This window comes from Ambystoma mexicanum, chromosome 2p, assembly GCF_040938575.1.
Source record: "Ambystoma mexicanum isolate Mex_15411 chromosome 2p, UKY_AmexF1_1, whole genome shotgun sequence".
NCBI lineage: Eukaryota > Metazoa > Chordata > Amphibia > Caudata > Ambystomatidae > Ambystoma > Ambystoma mexicanum.
Genome location: NC_090923.1, coordinates 821,548,912 through 821,574,588, shown reverse-complemented (window position 1 = coordinate 821,574,588; position 25,677 = coordinate 821,548,912). Strand labels below are relative to the sequence as shown.

Here is a 25,677-nt window from a genome sequence, read left to right as displayed (position 1 = left end):
TGAGCAGGGTTCTTACAGTGAAGAAAAAGGGAGGCTGGTGGAGAGAGATGATGCAGTGTTTAACAAAGTGGCAGAGTGAACTGTGACTGGGTGGCCCTGCATGAATTATATGGATAGGAAATTTGAACGTTTTAATGAAGTGAAGGATGAATTGGCTCTGGTAGGAGAGAAACCCAGGAGGGGTCATAAAGTGATTTCCCTCAGAAGGCATTATGGACAAACTGATAGAAATTGCTCATCAATGGCATTGTGGTGTCAATAGCAAAAAAAGGCTGCTGAGACAGAGTTAGTGGTGGTCAGCAATGGATGCTGGGGTTGAAAGAGAAATAAGGAATTATAGGCGCTGTTTAGCAAGTGACAAGAGTAGAGTCGTGCTTGAGACACCACTCCGGCCTGTGCAGGTGCCCAGGGAGCCTTGGCAAAAGGTTGTAGTGGACAAAATGGGAACTATTGAAGGGCTGAGTGAAGGTTTCAAGGTCATTTATGTATTGGTGGACTACAACTCGAAGTGGATAGAGTGGAAGGGTGCAAGGGAGGCAACCACTGTGGAGTTAGTGCATTTTATTAGGAGGTTTTCTTTTGTGAAGGATTTCCCAGGGAAATTGTAACCAATAATGGTGTGCAGTTCTGTTCAGAAACAATGAGGACATTTTTGTTGTAGTTTGGAAATAAACACACCCATACCGCCCTGTACCACCCAAGAGCAAATGGGCTGGTAGAGCGTGCCAATAGATTTCTTAAGATTGGCATTCAGTCTGTGTTGGCATTTAGCTTTATCTTCACTGCTTTTCAACTGCACATCTTTGCAGTCCTGTATTCCTAGACTAATGTATACCATCACTGTCTTTACTGCTTTCCGTGTGCATATCTTTATAATCCCATACTCCTTGACCAATGCACAATGTATACTTGTAACTGTAATCTGTAACTGCAGTGCGGTTTTGAAACACATGGTATGGAGTTACTGCACCACACCCCACTCAGTCACCAAGGTGTCCCCTTTTGTTTTGTTGAAAGGACAACAGCCAGGGACAAAGTTGTGTCTGGGATGGATGGGGTTGGCGTGCAGCGTGAGCGTAGACCGAGAAGAAGTGGTGAGAGTGGTGGAGGAGGAACAGTTTCAGTATAAGGGTGTGTTTGATGAGAATTTCAAGGTTAAGGAACGTGAGTAGCAGGTTGGGAATTGGGTTTTGATTAAGAATCCCAGATATGGTCTCAAATTCTTGGAGAGCAAATTCTTGGGGCCTAAAAGGGTTGCGGAAGTGAGGAACAGTACTGTGGTGGTTGATGGAGGAGAAGTGCAGTAGAAGGGTAGGGTGGTTTTATGTGAGGAGAGGTCGGTTCCCCTCGGGGACTGTGATGAGCTAGTTGTGGACGGTGAGGGTGAGAATGAAGTGAAAAGTGAGGATGAGGGAATGTTGGCTGGGGGTCATGTGAGAGCTTTAAAGTTTGCCACCAAGCTTAAGGATTTTGTGTTTAATTATTTCATCAATTGGCTGGGTTATTCAGTTAACATCATTTTATTAGTTGGTTTTTTAATAATATATGCGTCTTGTTTTGTTCCCCAATACCCTCAAACTTTCCCTCCCCAATTTTGTTACTGTTCTTTCGTAAGGGGGAAGATGTGTTATGTCTTGCTAATGGGTGTTTTAGAACACATGTGGTTCTGGAACACAGAGGCCATTGGGCAGAGAGAGCTTGATTACAGATGGTAGAGTTACCCGCTACTCTCCTCACGTCTGTCTCACAGAGTCATCCCTCAACCTTACAAAGAGCCTGGTTAGCCTGATACTAATAGCTACCAGGAGCTACGTTTGGCTCCCTAGGCCAACAGATGCTGAACAAACACAACTATGTGAAATGAATTCTGTGCAATTGGGACAATCTATAAATAAACACTGGGAGAGATCTATATAACATTTAAAGGATAAGTGATCATAAACAGTGCACACAATTAGATGTTTGCAACTTACGTGAAAGTTAGACTTGAAGACCACTATGTACTAGCTCCTTGTTCCCCACTCCTAGCTCCTGATCACTTGCTAATTCTGTACACTCAGGAGTTACTTTTAGCTCCTGCTTATCCAATCTTAATTTCGATCACTGCATAATGATGGCATGAGGCACAAGGGTTGGGGGTGTAGGGTGGTGCCATGTAAGTAAAGTCATTCTACGTTATGCTGTGTTATGTTGTTTGTCTGTGAAGACCTTCACACCACCGTAGAACCACATGCTAGTGGTGCGGTTGAACAGGAAAGAGCCAGTCGAAGCAGGGACATCAAGGGACCAGCAGGTTGAAAAAGGCGCTCTACTGTGCTACTGCCTAATTGTATAGAACCGTACGCCACTCTCAGGTCATCACAGAAATGTAAGGGTTCTAGAGCTCTATGGGTGCTTAGCAATAACATAGGAAATGTACAATAAGTGTCCAGTGCATAAAACAGGGGTTTCTTCTCTTTTGAGGCACAATTTGGGATCCTCTTGACGGGCCCAGAAAATGACAGAGCGGTAGAAACATATGACGACAAGCTTGCTTAAGTGTTTTTCGCCCAATGCCATTTTGATGAGGATTTTCTGGACCGAACAATTAGAAGCAGGGTGTGAAACCCACTGTGTACACGTCACCACTCCATGCAGGCAATCTGCATGCACCGCCCCCACCCTCGTATCACTTTTTTATGTGGGCTGAGAGGCATGGATGCCTATTGATTTTGCATGTCGTTTTGCATGTGCATAAGCAGGCAACGTCCTCAGGTCTCTATGGTAATGGCGGGAGCCATGTTTTCCAATGAATGGCAGCCGCCATTACCTCTGGAGGCACAGCACATTATCCACATGGAGTGGAAGCATTGAAACCTGGGATACATCAATGTTCCCATTCCTAGGTTCTCTTCATGCAGCTACTGTCCACATTCCAGAAGAGTAGACACAGGCTGTGCAAACAGATACACTCCAGATCCGCTCCACCAGATCTTCCATGGGTATCAACAGGAGCACCGGCAGATAAAGCAGCTGAGAGACAGGGAGGTAAAGTGATTCGACCAAGATCACACAATGTTGTCAAGGAGGAAAGCTAAGATTGGAACGTTGGTCTCTTGATTCCACAGTCCACAGCACATCCTTTTGATCAGTTATAACTTGTGGCTGACGAGTAGTGGGGTAGGAGGGTTGGGTGGGTGGGGGGGTTGAGCATGCTCAATAAATGAAAACCGGAAGCTGACTGCATGAAGATGTGAACAGTGGCTCACCGGCTGTTTCTATCTTCCCCATGTCCCACTGTCTGTTTTCAAATCGAACATTTATTTTAAGGTGTTTCGGTTTTTGCAATGAAGGCAATCCAGCTATATTCTTTGCACGACACGCAGTAGCATGGGCAACACGTTCTACATTATGTTACGTCGTCTGTCCCTGCATATTTGCTAGATGAACGGGTTAGGGTGCTTTCACACACGGAGGTGATGACATCACAACATCATTTGCCCTTCGACTGCCCTACTTGTTATTTACGATATTGGTGAATGACTGTTAACCTCTAACTCCAGTCATATTTCCAATGTTATTGGCTTGCCCATGGGAGGTGATGTTTACCTACTCTAATGTTAATAGCAGCACACGCAGTGGCCCAGTTGAAATACAACAAACGTGACCGGAGGTGGACAGGGAACCAAAAGAGGCCCTGGAAACATTTTTCAAAAGTAGCCCCATATTACACACTTTGAGCAAGGCCAGCCCATTTCCTATGAGTAAATGTGGAAATAAAATAGGTTACCACACAAAAGAGGCCCACCAGGAAATACCCAAAGTTCCCTATAGGCCAGTCCAGCTCTGAACGTGACCTTCATAACCGCAAGAACAAAGCATCCGCATTGATACTGATATTCTATTTGTATCACGCTGTACACAAGTGTTTCAGAGCACTACAAGGCAACTGAGGGGCACAGAGGAGAGCAAAAAAACAACGATCTTTCTAGGCCCAGTGACATTGAGAACGCGCACGTGTGGGGAAGGGGGAGGGGAAAAGTGCATGGAAGGGGGAGAAGTGGAAAGTGCTGTGCAAACGAAAAAGAGATAAATAATAAATAATTAAAAAAAGAATCCGGGTGTCAGAGCGTTAACAGTCCAGTCCGTTCACGGCTTCCATGACTGGCAAAGCGGCAGCACTGCACAGGTGCTCTCTCTGCAGCACTTAAAGGAGGCCCGGGTCCAGACGTAACTCCATAACTCGGGACTTTTCCTGGTCCCGCACAATTAATGCGCGCGACGCAGGACAACGTCCTCCAAAACGGGACAGTCTCGCAGAATACGGGCGGGTGGCCACCTTTGATCCGGTGCTCCCAGTCAACACTCGGATTGGAAGGGTCTCTCCAAATTGCAGCCGTAGAAAACAACGCTCTACAGAGAGTCAATGAAAATGTAAACTTTGTATATATGGGCCCAGAGTATGAGATGTTCATAATACTCCAGACGGGGCAGGCGGCTAGGTTGCCGGAAGGGTTTCACAAATAGCCCAAAACCTTTCTCCGATCCACTGTGGTTAAACACGCACTTGGGTGGTAAGCTTCCACACAGACCAGTCAGACAAAGTTCTTCAAACCGTGCCCCATCAAAGTGAAAAACCGGTACCCCTCCTTCCCAGCTCACAACCCGCTGTGTATATCCGACCCTTATCACATCCTATTACTGTTTCCCTTTGCTGTACGTGGCTGTGTTGCTTCCCGGCCAAAACCCAGTGCATAGATCCATTCTGCATCCGTCTCCTCCAGCGCGAGCCCGGGTCCTCTTTTCAGAAACTGCTCTCAAGTTATCAGCTCCCAAAATGAAACTCTGTGGAACATATTTGAGATAAGCCTGGATTTGGCCTGCAAAGCTGCTGCTAAATAGCCCCATTATCTTTGGGGGCCAGGCAGTGTCCTTCACTGAGAGTTTTCAGTGCAGAATATTTATATAGCGCCTTTATATTGGGGTTAAACATTGGATGGCCTTCACTGAGCATTTGCTTCGGGGGAAGATTGGGTCTAAACAGTGCATGCACTTCACTGAGTTTGCACTGGGGGAAGATTGGTGCTAAGCAGTGGATGCCCTTTGCAGAGTTTGCATCGAGGGAAAATTGAGGCCAAACGGTGGATGCTCTTGGCTGAGAATTTGCATAGAGGGAAGTGGGGCTAAAGAGTGGATGCCCTTCACTGCGAGTTTGCTTTGGGGGTAGATTGGGGCTAAATACTGTATGGCCTTTGCTGAGAGATGCATTTGGGAAGTTTGGTGCTAAACGCTGGATGCCCTTCACTGGGAGTTTGCAATGCAGAAGATTGGGGTTAAACAGTGGATGCCCTTAACAAAGAGATTGAAATGTGGAAGATATGGGCTGAACAGTGGGTGCCCTTCACCGAGCGCTTGCATCGGGGGAGGACTGTGGCTAAAGAGTAGATGCTCTTCATTTAGAGTTGGTATCAGGGAAGTTTGGTCCTAAACAGTGGGTGGATGCCCTTCACTGAAAGTTAACATCTTATCAGGGACTGTGGGCGTCAAAGCCTTTGACCCGATGGCTGGCTTGCCTGGAGGTTAATAGAAAGATCCACCCGGGAAGGAAATTTCCTGTGGATCCAGCTTGAGCCGCTTTTTGATTCAATTGAACTCTAACTTCCAACAGGCATTCTGACGGAGTGGGCTCTAGCCCCAATTTGATCCGTTTTGGCAGATTGGAACAGGTTATCCAGTATGCGCATATCCTTAAAATCGGGTATGCCAGAACGGAGCCCCCTAAAGAGTACGAATACTGGGTGCACCAGTAAACAGGGTGATACTGGCCTGTCTTGCTCTACCCCGAGGCGGAGAGGCTCAAGAGACCCGGCACCAGGGAAGACAGATATACGTAAATTCTGCAATGGGTCTCTATTTGCCTTCCGGGCACAGTTTGGGTCCACGACACCCAAACCTACGGAGAAGGATGATGGTGAGAGTGGTAACCTATCTAGCCTAAATAACAAATTAAGTGACAATCTTGTCGACTTACAAACACAGAACCAACAGATGAAGCCGCCTAATGAGTGCCCGTTGAAGGATTCCTCCATATCAGACACGGCCCTAATGGAATCGATACCGGCAACTGGTGCCCTGACCCTCGGTTCCTCTAAAGTTCTTAATTCCGATCAGAAAGTTGCATTGTTGTGATAGATTTGGAGGCAAACGACTCTGTATTCTCAAACAATTTACTCCCCGAAAACTTATCAGCCTCCCTGTTAATGTTTTCAGAGAGTTCTATAAGTGCAGCCCACTCCAGGAGTGAGGAACAAGGTCGGGCAAATGAGTCAGTAATGTCTGTAAGAGATCCCAATACCATTAGTGATGACCAAGAAGTGCCAACTCTGTCAACCCACAATCAGAGTATGAACACATCTGTGGTTGTTTTGCAGTCGGAAAATGGATGGGGGATCGCTTTACAGGCTATGAACCTTGCTCTAACCACAATGTCAAATTCTTTGTCAGCATGTGAACAGAAATTAACCCTCCAGAGTAAATGTATGGAAAAAATTATGAAAGGGCAAGTCCTGAATGAGGCTGCCTTAACTAAAATCTGGGACTTCTCGGTTGCAGCAAGGGAATTGAAACCACAAATGATCACTGCAGCGGTTCAAACAGACACGCCTGCTGATAATAATACACAAGATAATCATGTTAGAAATGGGATCTTAAAATCAAATGTGGTTGAATCAGTGATCCCGTGTTTTGATGATGTTATACATGTATCCTCTAGAGGGGGTGGCGGGCAGTTGGTGCAAGGGGAAGATAGCTTAAAAATGCCACAATCCTTTACTGAGGAAATGCAGGGAGAAAAGCCGAAAGCTAAAATGCCTGAAGTAGTTAAATCCCTCGATAAACAAAAAGGAAGCAAGGAAAACAGACCCCAAAAACACCTGAGAAACAATTACCAAAAAATCAGCAGACCCCTAAGACGATAGGTAAATCGTCAGTCAAACACCTTTTTAAGGTAATTTCATTACCTAAATGCACTACCATAGCTGCATCTGAGGCCATTAAACAAAAATACTTAGCTCAAGCCCTTGTCCAAAAAAATGGGACTCTAAATTTTCGACCCCTTCAAGCCTTGGATTATCCATCCTTAGATGATTTAGTGGAGGAGTTGGCATTCTCAGATAATGGTATAGAAGAAAAATTGAGTTCCTGGGAAGTCAACTCGGTAAATCCCCCCCACAAACCTTCATTAGAGTTGGAACCCAAGGATCTTGCCCTCAGCGCTCACCGGGCAGAGATCAGGAAAGCGGTAGACACCTATATGGCGAAGGCATCACACACTAAACTATCGCCACCTGATAAACTGAGCGTGGTGAGGGTAATCGAAAAGGCCGATAGAGGGCAAAGTAAATTGGCCCTGGAAAGAGCTGTGGGTGCTGAGCCATTTCAACCACGTAATCTGAGCTTAGAAAAAGTAAGTCAGGCAAGAGCTCCCACTAGTGGCCCTGATAGGGCCATGGAAGCGAATCACTCTCAAGTGTTCGGCCTGGCAGATCAACCCCAAGGGAATCCTCAAGCACATATCGAAGAAATGCCCACGCAGGCAATGGGAAAGCAGATGAAAAATATCCAACCCAAAATGCCTATGAGAAACCAGCCTACACCGTTTCCCCTGAGGTTATCATGCAGAAGTCCTCCTTGCATGCAGTATGATCACAATAGGAGGGCGGTGATGGCCATCTTCTCAGAGATCCACCAACTACAGGATATTGTCTCATCAGACTTGTCATTAGTGGAGTTCCCTGTTCAATCTAATTGGAATTCAGTAATTTTGTGGTTCAAATCAAGAGTGGTACAAAATGTAACCTGGCAGGCTAAGGATGAGTTGTTCACATTGGGATTTGTGGTTGAGCCGCTATTGAACACAACACACGAGGGCCCTCCGCACGGCTCGAGGTCTAAGGCCCCTGGTCAGAACTTGTGTGAGGATGGGGGGCGGGAGGAGTTGTTGTCAATGGTAAGCTGGAACACCAGAGGATTTTCCCACCTCATAAACAACGACCAGAATGAGCTGTAAATATTACATTGTATTTTTACAGGAGACGTGGCTCACAGATGTCCCAGTATGGGATAACTATTACCTACATCTAAATCCTGCAGTGAAACCACAAATGGGTCGCCCGATGTCAGGACTGGTGATAGCTGTGAAAAGGGGCAGAGGTATAAGCTCTGAGCTTTGGGCCATTCCAAAAAGCTACATGATGTTAGCAAAATTTACGGCTGGTATAGAGGTTTATGCCCTTGTGAATATATACTGGAACCCCATTGCCATGTCGGATGACTCCTTTTTTAAAGATCTAAATAATATTCTAGATCTCGTGGTGGTGGCCCCAAAGATAAGGGGAGTTGTAGTGGTGGGCGATTTAAATTTAAATTGTTTGAGTATGGCAGGTAGCAAAAACAAAAATAGAAGGAAAAGATGGGATTCCTTCGTAAAAGATAGAAGTTTGTTAATCCTTAATGGTGCCTTCCCATCTGATACACCTCCGGCCCCGACATGGCAAAGAGGAGACAGTAAATCGCTTATCGATTATATCTATGTAAGCATGGATCTCTGGCCTGTGGTAATGAACTTTTGTGTGACAAAAACAGAGGCGAGCGATCATAACAAACTGGAAACCCAATGGAGATGGGATCCGCTAAAGGGCTCAAAAGTGGATAAACAAAGGGGTTCATTCTGTACAGTGCATGCAGGTGGAAAAAACCTATGATGGTCAGAGAATGAGGTAACTAGCCTTTATTGTATGTTAGAGAAAGGACACCATGATTACACTGTGTTGCTAAGAAACGGTATGAAGGAACATCCAGATCTAATACAAATGCCCCGCAAACAAGGCACCAAATCGAAGCAATCATCGTTACATCTTCATGTCTTCGATAAAGACGTAAAAGAAATGAAATCAAGACTTCGTTATGAACTAAGAGTAGCCCGTAATGCACCTCTCCTGATCAGGAAAATACTGATCACGAGAGCGATAATAGGGTATAGAAATTGGGGCAGAAGACATCGAGCAAATCTGTATCAGGAGGATGGGGCAAGTATGCTGAAAATCTTAGCGAGTAAGAACATAGCGAAAATGTGGTCAACCTTAAATCATGCAACCACTGGCTCCCAGATATGCTTACAGCTGAATGGAGTGTCTACCCATAAATTGATTGATTACTTCTCCCTTCTTTATGCCTGCCCTTCCCCCACGACCATTAGTGAAGTTACCAGGCCCTTAGTGCCCTTTCATCTGGCATTTGATTTAGACGATATTATATATCTGATTGTTACTGCTTCTAACTCAAAAGCTTGTGGTCCCAATGGTCTGTCAAACTTCGAGTTAAAAACAGTTCTGTATAAAATCATTAAGACTATAAATGTATTGCAGAGCCTCCCAAGCTCGTGGACACATGCAATTACTATTCCCATTTATAAAAAGGGAGATAGACTGGAACCAAGCAGCTATAGGCCAATCTCGCTGCTCGATGTCCCGGGAAAACTATATTGTCGGCTAATTCTGAAGGAACTACAAGCTTGGGTGTCGTCTAAAAAATTGGTTGATCCATTACAATCCAGCTTTGTAAAGGGTTTAGGAACAATTCCAACATAATGATACTCAACCTCCTCCAGGCACAGCAGTTAGAGAGAGATCTCAACCCTTATATATGGGTTTTTATAGATTTCAAGGTAGCATTTGATTCTGTGGATCGCGAGCTGTTGTTTAACAAACTGAAAGCGTATGGGTGCCCGATATCCTTATTGTCCCTGATCATCTTTTTCCATTCTAATACATCGATGCGGGTCTGCATGAGCTTAGATGGGCAGCTGTCTTCAGAAATTGAAACATTACGTGGCTTGAGACAGGGCTGTGCGTTGGCCGAATTTTTGTTTAACTTTTTCATTTCAGATCTTGGGAATTAATTTCTGCATTGTAATGGTGATCCGCCAAGGTTGGGGGCCCAGCAGATCCCATATCTGTTGTATGCAGACAACCTCATCCTCTTGTCCCAGACCCCTCAAGGTCTACAGCGGTTACTTGTAAGGCTTGGGGAATACGCCTGAGTAAACAGATTGGTTATTAATGTCAGTAAATCACAAGTAATTGCCTGTCCACCCAAGCAGAGCCGCAAAAGGAGGCCCCCTCTCACACACTCATGGTCGATACAAGACATCAAGCTGGACAAGGTGTCTGAATATAAATATCTGGTGATAGAAATTTCAAATGGGCAATCTAAGGGCGATATGGGATTGATGGTGCAGAGTAAACTACTCCAATTGACCTCACAGTCTAGAATCATTATTAAAAAAAATTGGTACATTCTCCTTGAAACACGTAATTCATTTTTACAAAATGAAAGTCGTCCCAATTGTATTGTATGGTGTGGAAAGCATGGTGTTAAACAAAGGCTCGCCATGGGAGGCCCGAGAAGCTAAGTATTGGAAGGCGATCTTAGGCTTACCTGAAGCGACACCGATCGCTATGGTGCGGTATGAGTTGGGGTTGGTGTCTTTATATGCACAGGCAAGGCAGAGACAGTGTGCCCTGCTACGGAAGTGCCTGTTGGGTATAAATAGTGGGACAATTCTAGAGGTTTTGGCCTCTGCCTTGTTAAAATCAAGTAATAGCTATCCATTGAAATGGATGAAGTGTGTATTCAGCCATATGAGTGAGGCAAATGTAACAATAGAGCTGTTACTCCAGAACCCTGACCGTGCTAAAGTAAAATTCTATCGCGCTGATTGGGCGGGGACTTTAGCGAAGTGCTCGCACTATAAAGACTTTAACATTTAGGTGTTTGGTGTCAAGCCTTATGGTTTCATTGCTCAATACCTGCTGAAATGTCCATCTCCAGCTATACAATCTGAATTCCAATGGTTTAGATTTAATCTATGGGGTACGAGAGATGTATTATATAGACGGAAACTGATCCCTCAGGAACAAAATTACTGCAGATATTGTACTGATGTTCAGCAAAAAGAAACCCTGCAACATGCCAGTAGATTGTCCATCACTAATGTTGGTGAGAGAAAGATATTTTCAGAATATTATCACCTTTCACACTCACACTTCAAGTGACTACAAATGGCAAATTATGTTTTCGACCTCAAGAGAAAAAGTACAGATCGCTATTGTCCAATATTTAAGAATGGTTTTGCCTGCTGTAGCTGCCTCAAATTAAGTTTCTATCAGGTCTCATTGGTCCATGAGAGGTGTTTAGTTTGGTTATCTTATCCTTTGGTATTCAAACTATCTGGAAGTTATAAGAAATGTAAAGTACTTTGTGTTTATCTATTTCTTTTGTTTAATATGTTCATCTTTTGTACCCTTGGTATTTTATGCCTGTTTTACCTCTTTTCTTGTTGCTTTTGTATTATTGTGAATTTTTGTATATATTTGAAAAGTTGTGTAACTAAATCAAATTAATTAAAACAAATTTAAAAAGAAAGTTAACATCAGGGAAGTTTGGGGCTACACAGTGGATGCCCTTCATGGAGAATTTCCATCTGGGAGAGATTGGCGCTAAACAGTGGATGCCCTTCACAGAGAGCTTGCATGGGAGGAGATTGGCGGTTAACAGTGGATGCCCTTCACTCAGAGTTTGCATCAGGGAAGATTGGTGATAACCAGTGGATGCTCTTCACAGAGAGATTGCATCATGGAAGATTGGGGCTAAACATGGCTTACACAGAGCATTTGAATCAGGGAACATTGTGGCTAAAGAGTGGATTCCCTTCACTGAGAGTTTATATTAGGGAAGAATGGGGCTAAACAGTGGCTGCCCTTCACAGAGAATTTGCATCCGGAGAGATAGGGGGTAAAAAGTGGATGCCCTTCCCAGAGAGCCTGCATCAGGGGAAGATTGGGGCTAAACAGTGGGTGCCCTTCATCGGAAGTTTGCATTGGGGAGATTGGGGCTAAACAATGGATGCCCTTTACTGACAGTTTCCATTGGGGAAGATTGGGGCTAAACAGTGGATGCCCTTCATCGAGAGTTTGCATTGGGGAGATTGGGCTAAACAATGGATGCCCTTTACTGACAGTTACCATTGGGGGAGGGTTGGGGCTAAACAGTGGATGCCCTTCATGGAGAGTTTGCATCAGGGGAGATTGGGGCTAAACAGTGGATGCCCTTCACCTAGAGTTAGCATTGGGGAAGATTCACACAAAACAGTGCATGCCCTCACTGAGTTTGTATTGGGGGAAGATTGGGGCAAAACAGTGCCTGCCCTCACTGAGTTTGTATTGGTGGAAGATTGGGGCTAAACAGTGCATGCTCTCACTAAGTTTGCATTGGGGGAAGATTTGTGCTAAGCAGTGGATGCCCTTGTCAGAGAAATTGCATCGAGGAAAAATTGAGGCCAAACGGTGGATGCTCTTTGCTGAGAATTTGCATAGAGGGAAGTGGGGCTAAAGAGTGAAGGCCCGTTAGTGAGAGTTTGCATGAGGGACGTTTGTGCTAAACATGGATGCCCTTCACTGAGGGTTTTCACCAGGGAAGCTTGGTGCTAAACAGTGGATGACCTTCATGGAAAGATTGCATTGGGGGAAAATTGGTGCTAAACAGTGGATGCCATAAACTGAGAGTTTGCATCGGGGGAAGATTGTGGATAAAAAGTGGATGCACTTCACTGAGAGTTTGCATTGGGAAGATTAGGGCTAAAGAGTGGATGCCCTGCACAGAGAGTTTGCTTTGGGATGATTGGGGCTAAACAGTGGATGTCATTCACTGACAGTTTCCATTGGGGGAGATTGGTATTTTATGCCTGTTTTACCTCTTTTCTTGTTGCTTTTGTATTATTGTGGATTTTTGTATATATTTGAAAAGTTGTGTAACTAAATCAAATTAAATTAAAAAAAATGTAAAAAGAAAGTTAACATCAGGGAAGTTTGGGGCTACACAGTGGATGCCCTTCATGGAGAATTTCCATCTGGGAGAGATTGGCGCTAAACTGTGGATGCCCTTCACAGAGAGCTTGCATGGGAGGAGATTAGCGGTTAACAGTGGATGCCCTTCACTCAGAGTTTGCATCAGGGAAGATTGGTGATAACCAGTGGATGCTCTTCACAGAGAGCTTGCATGGGAGGAGATTGGCGGTTAACAGTGGATGCCCTTCACTCAGAGTTTGCATCAGGGAAGATTGGTGATAACCAGTGGATGCTCTTCACAGAGAGATTGCATCATGGAAGATTGGGGCTAAACATGGCTTACACAGAGCATTTGAATCAGGGAACATTGTGGCTAAAGAGTGGATTCCCTTCACTGAGAGTTTATATTAGGGAAGAATGGGGCTAAACAGTGGCTGCCCTTCACAGAGAATTTGCACCCGGAGAGATAGGGGCTAAAAAGTGGATGCCCTTCCCAGAGAGCCTGCATCAGGGGAAGATTGGGGCTAAACAGTGGGTGCCCTTCATCGAAAGTTTGCATTGGGGAGATTTGGGCTAAACAATGGATGCCATTTACTGACAGTTTCCATTGGGGGAAGATTGGGGCTAAACAGTGGATGCCCTTCATCGAGAGTTTGCATTGGGGAGATTGGGCTCAACAATGGATGCCCTTTACTGACAGTTTCCATTGGGGGAGGGTTGGGGCTAAACAGTGGATGCCCTTCATCGAGAGTTTGCATTGGGGAGATTGGGCTAAACAATGGATGCCCTTTACTGACAGTTTCCATTGGGGGAGGGTTGGGGCTAAACAGTGGATGCCCTTCATGGAGAGTTTGCATCAGGGGAGATTGGGGCTAAACAGTGGATGCCCTTCACCTAGAGTTAGCATTGGGGAAGATTCACGTAAAACAGTGCATGCCCTCACTGAGTTTGTATTGGGGGAAGATTCACGGAAAACAGTGCATGCCCTCACTGAGTTTGTATTGGGGGGAAGATTGGGGCTAAACAGTGCATGCCCTCACTAAGTTTGCATTGGGGAAGATTTGTGCTAAGCAGTGGATGCCCTTGTCAGAGAAATTGCATCGAGGGAAAATTGAGGCCAAACGGTGGATGCTCTTTGCTGAGAATTTGCATAGAGGGAAGTGGGGCTAAAGAGTGAAGGCCCGTCAGTGAGAGTTTGCATGAGGGACGTTTGTGCTAAACATGGATGCCCTTCACTGAGGGTTTTCACCAGGGAAGCTTGGTGCTAAACAGTGGATGACCTTCATGGAAAGATTGCATTGGGGGGAAATTGGTGCTAAACAGTGGATGCCATAAACTGAGAGTTTGCATCGGGGGAAGATTGTGGATAAAAAGTGGATGCACTTCACTGAGAGTTTGCATCGGGATTGATTGGGGCTAAACAGTGAATGCTCTTCACAGAAAGCTTGTATCGGGAGAAGATTTGGGCTAAACAGTGGATGCCCATCATTGAGGGTTTGCATCAGGGGACGATTGGGGCTAAACAGTGGATGCCCTTCACTGACAGTTTGCATTGGGAAGATTAGGGCTAACGAGTGGATGCCCTGCACAGAGAGTTTGCTTTGGGATGATTGGGGCTAAACAGTGGATGTCATTCACTGACAGTTTCCATTGGGGGAGATTGGAGCTAAAGAGTGGATGCCCTTCACAGAGCTTGCATCGGGGGAAGATTTGGGCTAAACAGTGAATGCCCATCATTGAAGGTTTGCATCAGGGAATGATTGGGGCTAAACAGTGGATGCCCTTTACTGAGATGTTGCTTTGGGAAGATTAGGGCTAAAGAGTGGATGCCCTGCACAGAGAGTTTGCTTTGGGATGATTGGGGCTAAACAGTGGATGTCATTCACTGACAGTTTCCATTGGGGGAGATTGGAGCTAAAGAGTGGATGCCCTTCACAGAGCTTGCATCGGGGGAAGATTTGGGCTAAACAGTGAATGCCCATCATTGAAGGTTTGCATCAGGGAATGATTGGGGCTAAACAGTGAATGCCATTCAAGGTAAATCTGCATTGGGACATTGTGTACAGGTGCCTTGATTCTTGGGTCCAGGCTCGGACTTGCTATTAAATGTATTGGGTACATGGCTGTGGAGCCCCAGGGCTGGTGTACTGATGATTTCAGGCTGCATCACTGCATATTTCTGGTGCTAAACTGGTCTGCACTGGCATTCAGCTCTGACACTCCTGCTAACTCAGTTCATCCTGGGCCTAAACTACACATTTCAGCTGATGATGTATGCCCACCTTCTCTTCGCCCTCACCTCCATCCGAGTAATTTGAGAGAGTTAAACCGACAGAGCTTCTCCGTGGGAAGAAGCCCGGGTAATCTGCAGCAGAGGCTTTGCTAGGGGTGGGCTAGGGGGGCTGTAGCTCCAGAGTCTTTTGGTTGCAGGCCTGTATTGAAGCTCAGGGCTACAACCAAATGATTGGCTAGCCCGACAGTCCCGACATTAGCGTAGCCCCAGATGTTTTCAGACCTAGCAGCACCCCTGATCTGCAGGATGTGTCTAGCTGCTCTAAACAGTTTAGCCTTCCACTGTCAGATGAATTATCAAACTGATATCAGTACATTCAGAGATTCCCATTCGCGAGTTACGAGGCCTTACCCTCAGCCCAGGCATGTCCGGTCTCCCACTGAGGTTTCAAGGTGGCCTAAAGTCAACAGGCAACAAATCATCTAGCCCCAGGCTTTCCTTACAAACCCAATGCAATGTGGGGCTACAGTCCACTTCATTGCACTGATTTAAAAAAAAGACATAGCTCCCAGCATGCATTACGCTGTTACCTACCTGCCAAAAGGTGAGTGTGTCCTCAGTGGCACTAAGTCATTCTTTTATGGGATGTAGACCAGTACTACAACTCCCAGGATTCATTGGGTCGGTAACTGTAATCCCATGTCTGGAGCATGAGTCCCCGTTGCACATGGAGTCTCCTGGTACCCTTACTCATCAAAGCCAGGGGAGTATCCAGCATTGCAAGAGTGGGGGCGGGGGAGGGCAAGCCACAAAAAAAGTCCTGCTTCTTTTCCCCCCAAATGCAGTGCGCGCAATTCCATACTGTGTCATTCGCACCCCCAAACTGCCCACCCCTGCCCCAATCTACTTTTTTGATAACATTAGTGGCAGATGGCATTTAACACATAACAAAAAATACAAAAAAATCTGAATCATTACAGATGCAGGAAACTCATCTATAAGAGCTCTGTCCATGGCCTCTAGAGCAAAATACATCAAACCTCCTAATTTGCATATGGATTCCCCCAACAGAAATGCCGTCACAGAAAAGGACATTGCAAGGAGGGAGCATCATCAGTCTTTGATACTTGGAGGCACCATGGAAGTAACTTTAGAATAAGTTGCCATAAGCAAGCCAAGTGGCAAATAACTTTGTGGTGAAAAATACCTAAATTGCACTATTATATAGAGAGCAACCTTATAGTCATTTGGCTTTTTTTGTAATGACAGCATGATATATTAACATAAGCTATAAGCTTCGAAGTGAATCACGGAGCTGCAGATAAGACACAGTGCGCTTCAATGATTTGCCCAGGATCACACAGTTTGGTTAAATGGTGAAACCAGGGTGTGGACAATGTAAGCAGCTGAGCACATCTTCCCAGATTTAGTTGATATAGATATCTATTATGGTTTTGCTGTGCCATTCATGTGCTTACATACTACTGTATAGCAATGGCTTGAAAGCAAACCACATTACATAATAAACCAGCTGGTCATAGTAAACTAACTATACACTATATACACGTCATAGACATATGAAACAATAAGAGTATGGCTTTAGTTGTATTCTCCCCTGAAGTCACAATGGCACCATGCAAATTAATGTGAGCCTAACAAACCCCCCCTTGGGTTTTTTAACCCACAGTCATCATTTCATAAAGCAGGCGGCATGGTGCACCCTTCCTCACTTCTGATCATTCCTTCGCATTCCCATTTCTAAAGGGATCTCAAGTCCCTGCCAATACCCCTGCACCCGCCATCAGGGGGCCTAATGGCTCACAATGAAATGCTCTTTTGACACAGAGCCACGTGAGCGCCCCTCTGATGCCGGGACACCCCTCCCATTCAGAAAGGGCAAGGTAGCAATGAGCATCTCACACAGGAATTGCTCAGCGCACATTGCCCTGCCAGCGGGCCACCTATCCCGATGGGCACCCTCATTGAGGTGACAAACTAGAGAGGTGTCCCACTGACAAATGTACCAGTGAGGCCCTCAAAGGAGCTGCTTGCCCTCCTTACGCCCCCCGCCCCCGCTCGGTATGCCACGGATCACAGCATAGTGTATTAGTTTAGAAAGGCGTGGGGTACTCACAGACTCGGAATCCCGCTCCTCCGCCGGCGTGTGTGCCCTCTCCGCTGTACACGGTGGTCTTGTTGCCCCTCTCGCAGTGGTTGGTGCAGCGGTCGCCCAGGCAGTGCACCTTGCAGATCATGGGCGTGAAGTGCACCCTCACCCGCTCGCCCTGGCTCTGGTTGGCGGCTGGCGGGAGAAGCAACAGGAGACAGAGGGAGAGAAAAGCGACAATGAGTCCCGCGTCCATGCCGATGGCTCGTGTGCTCGGACGCCCCCCCACCCCCGAAAAAATCCTTTCCCCCTCGACTGGCTTATGACAAAAAACGAGCAAGTCCAAAGCTTTTGACAGAAACTAGCTGGAGAAAAAAAAAGAAAGAGGCGATGCGGTCACTCCCCCACACAGGAAAAAAGTTACAAAGCTGGCGTGGAAGCAAGTGCCCGCTGAGCTAATTGAAAGCAGTACAGAGAGCGTGCTCTGGGCAGCCCTCCAACGTCAATGTTTATGAGCGACCCCATCCATTACCAGGGGAAGTTAACTCTTCCCGGGGGCCGCGTGCAGCCAATGGGGAGTTGGGGTGGGGGGCAGAGGGCTCGGCTCCTGGGCTGTCCCCCTTCAATTATTCAGTCAGCTTTTGTGTGTTGTATAGCGCCAACCGGAACGCACACTGATAACTTCATAAGCGCCCATGTGCGCACACGCTTTAGTATACCAAACACACGTTACTACTGTCAACGTCGGCATACAAACCTGCAAACAACGTCATGTTATTTAAAGTGTTGATGGCACGAGGGGGAAATCCAACGTGCGCACTTTGGTCTCCAGTGCGAAATGTTTCCCATCTGTACTTGGCAGTCAAAAGGATTGTACAAGTCTCCCACAATTTTCTCATGCGCGAGGCATTTCTTCTAATGGAATCCACCTTTTTTTTTAGCAGGTGCTAAAAACAGGAATGTTCCATAGGAATCCAAAATGACAGGCTGGCAGACAACCACCAGCTTGCAGGTGAAACCGGAAGGGAGTTGGAAACGTGGTATTACAGCAGGCGCAATACGTGTGAATCTGATTTTGGCACCATTGTATGCACTTTGGGGACCTGCAAAATGAGCCCATATATGTTGTGTTCTGGCAGGGGCTCTTGTGTTTCACCTGGCACATCCCTATTGAAGATCGTCAGTAAAAGCAGATTTGTGTGCTAACCACAGCAGAGTTTCTGTTTTTATGTCCATCATTCCACAGCTTGAGCCCAGAGAAAGCTTGAAGTGTGACATACTGCAGCCAAAGTTCTTGGGCCTCATTACGGGTCCGGCGGTAACCATGCCACTGGGAGATGACAACCCCAGCGGCCCGGAATGTCAGTCGCCGGTAAATTGTAAGTCCCCATTCCCAGAGTGGGGACCACGGAAGCACCGGCACCGTTAGCAATGGTGCCAGTGCTTCCGTGACCGGTCTGCCTTTCCGTGGCCGCTGTTCCCGGCAGGGTCAGACCTATCAAGTACGGCGGCTCCGGCAGGCAGACCTGTAATATGCCGGTCAGGAAAAAACAGTGTCAGTAAGCTTACCGGCACCCTTGTTTCTGGACCGGCAGGGTCAGAATGAGGCCCTTGAGTGCAGAGTTATGTTAAGCATGCTTGTATAGCACACATACACTATCAAGGTGCTCCCTCAGGTTCGGGAGACTGGGGCCTAAAATGCTAAGGACAAGTCTGCTTGTCCTTTTTCCAGAGACTTGATTAAAGCTCAGCAGTTAAGGGATTAAATGAAGGAATCTTCCCACTACCTTTACATCAAGGTGCTCCCTTAGGTGCAGGGAGACTGGGGCTCTTCAGTGTAGAGACTTGCCACGGCCAGCAAACGAAGATGCTCCCTTAGGTGCAGGGAGACTGGGGCTCTTGAGTGTAGAGATCTTGCCACGGCCAGGAAACAAAGATGCTCCCTTAGGTGCAGGGAGACTGGGGCTCTTCAGTGTAGAGATCTTGTCACGGCCAGGAAACGAAGATGCTCCCTTAGGTGCAGGGAGACTGGGGCTCTTCAGTGTAGAGACTTGCCACGGCCAGGAAATGAAGATGCTCCCTTATGTGCAGGGAGACTGGGGCTCTTCAGTGTAGAGACTTTCCACTGCCAGCAAATGAATATGCTCCCTTAGGTGCAGGGAGACTGGGGCTCTTCAGTGTAGAGACTTGCCACGGCCAGCAAACGAAGATGCTCCCTTAGGTGCAGGGAGACTGGGGCTCTTAAGTGTAGAGACTTGCCACGGCCAGCAAACGAAGATGCTCCCTTAGGTGCAGGGAGACTGGGGCTCTTCAGTGTAGAGACTTGCCACGGCCAGCAAACGAAGATGCTCCCTTAGGTGCAGGGAGACTGGGGCTCTTCAGTGTAGAGACTTGCCACGGCCAGCAAACGAAGATTCTCCCTTAGGTGCAGGGAGACTGGGGCTCTTCAGTGTAGAGACTTGCCACGGCCAGCAAACGAAGATGGTCCCTTAGGTGCAGGGAGACTGGGGCTCTCTACAGGGATAGTAGTTGATATATCTCCACAGAAATCCTTTGGACCAAGGCATGTTGACATGTCCCCCACAACCCATCATATTACATACCCTGGCTTTCAAACCACTCTACAACCAGGTTAAGAATGATCCTCCACTACAATTATGCTCCCTACTGACTCAATGTAATCTGTGCCCTTATTTTGCTCCCCGGTGCTCCAGCACAACTTTGCTCCGGGTATCTCGGTACGGGAGCACCATCTCCTTCCCTGCTCCTCAATGGCTGGTTGCTCAACAACAGAGTGAGTCCTTCTTCCCTGTTTGACATTAGGCTCACCTTTGGCTAGCTGTGCGGCGTGTGTTGGTTCTGCGGTGGGCTTTTACCTAATTGCTTTATCCTCCTCATCACAGTGATATTTTGTCCCGGGATTGGGTGAGTTTCCTTCTTCCTTGTCCCAGTCTTTTTAAGGATTTCCTCTGCTAAACCATAACAAATAGTGGAGAGGGGGACCAGAAGGACTGGGGAGGGGTTAAGGAAGGTGGGGACGCCAAAGGGGAGGATGATTACTGTGCTCTCCCAGAACCATTGCCAGCAATCCAATGAAGATATCCCCTCCCATGAGATCCATCCCTGCTGAGTACACCTCCTGGGGGACTGTCGGGTAGCGGCCTCAGCTCCCTGGCCTCAAGAAAAGGGGCATCCACCAAAGAAGATGTGAGATTCTTCACACAGGCGATCCAAATCGGAGATGGGTCTATAATTACCAGCGCACGGCCTGTCACCCTTTTTGAAAATGTGAACTCTTTCGGCTCTTTTCCAGATATCTGGCACACAATTCACTTTATTCATTTTATTGAATAAATTAGTTAGGAATAGGACCCACACAGATGATTTGCCCTTGAATGGATCAATCAGTAATGTATCAATCCACGCAGTGTTTCCTGGTTTCTGTACGCACAGTTCTATAGAGACATCGTTCTCTGTGATTATGAGGTCTACCCCCGATTCCCAAGGGGCATGCGGAGGGATTCTGTTATCATGGGCATCTATATCATACAACTTATAGAAATGATGCTGGACATCCTTAGTGACAGAGGACTCCAGTCCATGGTTCAGTGAGTCCTCTGGATTCTTATATTTTGCAATTAAATGCCAAATGCTGCTGTGGTCATTGCTAATGGAAGCCTACCCAAGTGGTTCACATACTTTCTTACTCTTAATTAAGGTCTTATAGGAACGAGCTAACTCTGTAATTTGACATTGCTCCATATCAGCTTTAAATGCTCTTTACAACTCCCGCCTAGCCAGATGACACTCCTTATCAAACCAGGAGCTCCTTAATGGGGCCAACCCCCTGATATGTTTTGCATGTTTGGTGGCATATTGAGAAATTCTAGTCACCAAGTTTTGATACAGCCCACCCACCTAAGGCTTTTCTACCTTGAAATTCTTCATTATAGAAAAGTCCAGGGGTTGGTCGAATAGCACCAACTATACATGGTGCAATTACCTGGTATTCTATAGTTCGTCTCCTATTGTTGGTGGCCAGACTATCTGAAGTAGCCATATTTTCCATTACAGGACTGGTTTCCCATATCCCAACCGTACAGACGGGCAGACCGAATCATGGTCACTTTCTATCCATTGCAAAATTTATAAAGATTCAAAGAGGTTCCATCTAGCCCTAGTTATCCCAGAATATGATCTATATGGCTTGAATATTTGACCCGCCTGTATGTCGGCTTTTCTGGATAATTGCCTGGGAGACAGACATTGGAACCTCTAACTCTCAAAGTATAGACCAGAGCTGCCAATTTATGGGATGTTGAGGTACAGTGTCCAGGCAGGGAACAGAGTAGATCGGGGATCCCCCAGCTGATACCTTCTTTGTGAGAGGATATTCATTCCACCAGCCACCAACAGCAGGGGTTACCTCTTACAATTGTCGATGCTACTGTACTGGGAAACCATCTATTTGAATATTGGTATAACAGAGAACGTATCATTAATTCATGAAATTCTTAAATACAAATTGAGCAGCACAAAAAAGAATCCCAAAGGCAATGTTAATTGTATACAAAACAGGTTGCAGTGGTTAGTTTCAAGTTGTTTCATGGTTTCATTAAACATTTGATCAATCCAGATAAGTATTCCCCCACTTTGGCGGCCTCTCAAGGCCACGTCGACCTGGGATAGACACATTTGCATAACCGGCCTGTGGCTGGGCGGCTCTGGCTTCTACGGGCAGCACAGATGGGCCGCGAATAGGACCCCATGCAGGTCGAGTGTCGGGAGACCAGCGTCGGTCCCCAGGAGGGGGTGGTCTCACGACGGCCCCAACAGAAGTCACAGGGTCCTCTCCTCGCCAATGCCAGTGGCCTGGGGTAGTCATGAGTGGGCCTTGGGGTGGGACACTGGGTCCCGAGCATGCCAAAGCAGAGTTGGTGGAGACAGGAACATGGCGGATGGAGGGAGGCGGGACTTACAACACCAGACCCAGCACCAGCGCTCACAGGTATTGGAGCGCACCCAAGGTTGGCAGAGGCACACTAGAGGGGAGAGGGTCAGGACAACATCAAGGGGGTTTGAAAGGGCTAAGACAACTGCGAGGGGATTGATAGGGATACCTCTGTGCTTGCTGGACTGGAGGAGGAACCTGAAGGTTATACCTGGGCATACTGAAAGAAGAAACTGTGCCCCCAACCAAGAGATCTTGTGGCCCGCCTCTCCAGTCTGGCTACTGTTGCTGTGGGAACGCAGGGAAAGCTGAAGGAAGTGGACCCGAACACCTGTGCGGACTATATGTGTACAAATCTGTTTATAAACAGACTATACTGTAGAAGTGGCTTCTGTCGTCCTTGCCACACCTCACCCGGCCTTATAAATATCAATAATCAGCCAAGTTTCCTGAAGCACACAATGTCAGAGACATCAATTGTAATTGTAATTGTTTATTTATTTATACAGCGCTTACACACGGGTCGAGTGCTTTAAAGCACGTCAAGGCGGGAAAGGAACAAGGGAGTACATTAATAATTCTTAGGCCTAGAAGTTTCCGAATGACCTAAACAGAGAACTAGCATACTAGGCCTGACAGCATTTCTCCGAGTGCAAGTGCATGAAGTGTTACAGTTGGAACCAAGCTAGGGAGGTGGGGGCGGGGGGAGCCATCAAACGTACTAGTCCTAATACATTTGGTTATGCATGTGTACAGACGGAGGTGTGAGGAAAAGGGGTAGGGGGGAGCAACACATACAGTCCAACTGGGCTCTGGGTTAAGTGCAGATGGGTTACCTCACTCAGGAGCATCAGCAGAAGTGCAATAATGCTGAACATAGTGCAGTGGCCCGGAGGCATGTGCAAGGACTGGGGGATGGGGGGCTGGAGCCTGTAAGCCTCTGGAGGTGAACCAGGCAACCAGTCAGCAAAAGCTGAACAGAGTTAGGGATGAGAAGGAGGGTGGAGAGAAAGGAAGGTGGTTAGCAGGGGAAAGTGAGAGAGAAGGAGGAAGAGAAGAGGAAGGTCTTGAGGAGTTTCCAGAATTTAAGGTGCTCCGGCTCATGAAGGAGAGACGCAGGGAGGCTATTCCAGTGGGAGGCACCTGCAGAGGATAAAGATCTACCTGTAAATCTCTGTTTGTGAAAGTGGCTCACTCGCACAGAGTAGGAACAGAGTGTTGTAGATAGTGTAGGCCCCGGCCCCAGCAGGCCTTGTGGATAATGCAGAGGGTCTTGAAGTTGATCCTTGCAGCCACAGGGAGCCAGTGGAGGGATTTCAGCACCAGAGAGATGTGGGCCCTGGGCTTGAGACCAAGGATAAGTCTTGCGGTTCTGTTCTGGGTGAGTTGTAGAGGACGGAGAGTAGAAGTAGGAAGGATGAGAAAGTGGCTGTTGAAATGGTCCAGCCTAGAGAGAACCAGGGCTCTCGACGTGGTGAGCCTCTGGGGGAAAGTGAGAAAAGGTAGAATACCTCTGAGGAGGTGCAGTTGATAGTGAGACTTTTTGGAGATGTCTGAGATCTGTGAAGAGAAGGAGAGAGTGGAGTCAAATATGCATCCAAGATGTTTTGCCGCATTGGTAGGCGAGGGCGCAGGGCCAAGGGAGGCAGGCCAGTGTGAAAGTGGGAAAGAGAGAGCAGGGGTCCCAATGAGGACGATTTCTGTCTTACTAGCGTTCAGGCAGAGATCATTAGCAGCACACCAGGACTGAATTACAGATAGACAGTCAGGGATGAGCGAAGAGGAAGAGGCTGAGTGTAACCTGAAAGAGAGCTGCATGTCACCCGCAAAACACTGAAAGTTAGAGGTAAAGGTAGAGGTCCTGTGGGCCAAGGGGGCAATGTAGATATTGAAGAACTAGGGGGACAAGTTAGACCCCTGGGGGACACCACAGGTAGAGAGATTGATAGAGTAGAGAAAGGGTCCAGGTTCCACCTAGGAAGGCCGGTCAGAGAGAAGGGTTAGGATGAAATTACCTAACCCAAAATTACCGACCTCACCAAAAGACCTAAAACACACACCACAAAAAGTTCTAACTACCAAAAGTTAAAACTTTTTATGGTGTGTATGTAGGTCTTTTGGTGAGGTTGGTCAAAAAAAAGCTGTGGGGGCTGCGGGGGTGCCCCCTCAACACCCCACTCACTATACTATACAGTATTCTATACAGTATAGTGAGCAGGGGATGTGGGGGACACCCCCACAGCTGACCCAAAAAAAATGCTGCAGGGGTGTCCCCCGTAATATCCCACTCACTGTGCTATACAGTATAGTGTGTGGGATGTTGCGGGTGACACCCCTGCAGCTTACCCGGCTGAAGAAAAATAAATAAATAAATAAATAAATAAAAGCTGGGGGCTGCGGAGGTGTCCTCCGCAACATCCCGCTCACTATACTATATAATATTGAGAGCGGGAGTTGCGGAGGACACCCCAGCAGCTCACCCGATCAAAGGTTAAAAACAAAAAAAAAAGAAAAGAAAAGGACCCTGCGGCACCCGTTCCCGATTACAGAAGTGAAAGTGAACCGGCGCCACAGTGACACAGCGCATCAGAAGGAAAGGTAAGTAGGGGGTCGTGGTGTATTGGAGTGTGGGTGGGGTTGTGTGTTGGGGGTGTGGGTGGGGGGTGTATTTGGGGTTGTTTTAAAATGGATGACCACATGGAAAATGTATGAAAATGTTTGTATTGTGTACATTCCCCATGCGGTCATTTCCGCCGCGGGTGAATAACCTACAGGAAAATCACACAGATCCAGAGAAAAAGGAGGTGAGCCATGACAGGGCCTAACCTGCGATGCCCAGGGTATCATGGAGACGGGGGATCAGGGTGTTGTTGTTTACCATATTGAAAGCAGAAGAGAGGTCAAGAAGAATGAGGTCAGAGGGATAGTTAGAGTCAATATTTGTGAACAGGTCTTCACGGGTGTTCAGAAGAGCAGTTTCAGTGCCTCTGGATGCTCTAAAGCCAGACTGATGGTCATGAAGACAACCAACAGATTCGGTGTGAAGGGTATGTTGGGTAATATCCAGCCTCTCCAGGAGTTTTCCCAGGAAAGGGGTGATGGATATCTGGCAAGAGTTTCCTGGAATAGACGGGTCGGCAGAGGATTTTTTGAGCAGAGGGTGCACAAGAGAGTGCTTGAGAGGGGAAAACTCCAGTTGCAAAAGAGTGGTTGCAGAGGTTGGCCAAGGCTGGAGGGAGAGTGTCAATATTGTCCTTGAGAATGCCAGTATCGGTCTTCAAATTTACTACTGAGGCAAGCAATATTCCATGTCATTATTTTACAGAGGCCTTCTGCTTTATAGTTTGTTGGTGACATACCTCAAGTGGGGGTGACTGGTTAATCTTTTAATCTTTCAATCTGTATTGCACATTTCACCGACCGAGTGGCAGAAGGAATTTGTTTAATTGTGGTTTAAGTGCAGGTGACGGGACCAGATGGTACAACCACTAGGAATGTAAGG

At 46.9% G+C, this 25,677-nt stretch overlaps 1 protein-coding gene across 4 annotated transcripts in view; it reads right to left on the bottom strand.

Moving 5' to 3' along the window:
* LTBP4 (latent transforming growth factor beta binding protein 4) overlaps window positions 1–25,677 on the bottom strand; it is a 1,283,510-nt gene that overhangs the window by 644,490 nt on the left and 613,343 nt on the right. For 3 of the 4 annotated variants that reach the window (XM_069644515.1, XM_069644518.1, XM_069644516.1), the window contains exon 5: window positions 17,252–17,419. The exons of the other annotated variant lie outside the window; for it this stretch is intronic. In XM_069644515.1, coding sequence (XP_069500616.1) covers window positions 17,252–17,419 — 168 coding nt within the window. The remainder of the gene's footprint in view (window positions 1–17,251; window positions 17,420–25,677) is intronic. 4 annotated transcript variants of the gene reach the window in all.